Source organism: Fulmarus glacialis, unplaced genomic scaffold (genome assembly GCF_000690835.1).
Source record: "Fulmarus glacialis isolate BGI_N327 unplaced genomic scaffold, ASM69083v1 scaffold17138, whole genome shotgun sequence".
Lineage (NCBI taxonomy): Eukaryota > Metazoa > Chordata > Aves > Procellariiformes > Procellariidae > Fulmarus > Fulmarus glacialis.
The window spans coordinates 35297-35921 of NW_009226499.1; the positions used below are offsets into that span (position 1 = coordinate 35297).

The 625-nt window shown below is 51.4% G+C and overlaps 1 protein-coding gene across 1 annotated transcript in view; it reads left to right on the forward strand.

Annotated features, from left to right (window-relative positions):
• Positions 1–435, forward strand: part of FAM179B (family with sequence similarity 179, member B) — a 31327-nt gene extending 30892 nt beyond the window's left edge. The window contains exon 22 of the mRNA XM_009582832.1: positions 182–435. Within this exon, the coding sequence (XP_009581127.1) occupies positions 182–435 (254 nt within the window). The remainder of the gene's footprint in view (positions 1–181) is intronic.
• Positions 436–625: the final 190 nt, after the last annotated feature.

The following is a 625-nucleotide window of genomic DNA, read 5'->3' on the forward strand; positions in this document are numbered from 1 at the left end:
CTGATGCTGGTGCAACAACGGACAAGCTCTTGTGCATAGCAAGCATTCCTTCATTAGTCGCTTTGAGAAGATGGTTTGATATTAAGTGCTTTTAAACTCCTCTCAAAGCAGGGGGATCACTTCTGAATTGTATTTTAAAAATAGTCTTCGAACACTTGATGACCTGTTGTCTTTCTTGCAGATCTTGTTACGGAGTTATACCCACGGAAGCCTTACGCTGTGGAGCAAAAAGTTCTAGTTGTCCTTTGGCACCTCCTGGGAAATATGACGAACAGCGGCTCCTTGCCTGGAGCCGGAGGAAACATACGGGCGGCCACAGCGAAATTATCAAAAGCACTTTTTGCACAAATGGGTCAAACTCTGTTAACTCACGCTGCATCTCAGCCACCGCACATCAAGAAGAGTTTAGAAGAATTTCTGGAGATAGCAACCTAAAATAACGATCTCTGCACGTGCGTGAAAACTCAATCAGCCGACTGACCCGGACGGACAGACAACTGTTTACATGGAGACGCGTGGGCCCATCCCCGCGGTGCCGGTTCGCAGTGCCTGCCCTTCCCATGCCGAAGGGCCGCTGCTGGGAGAGCCTGCGGGCCGCGGGGCTGGGCTGGGGCTGGCTCCCCCC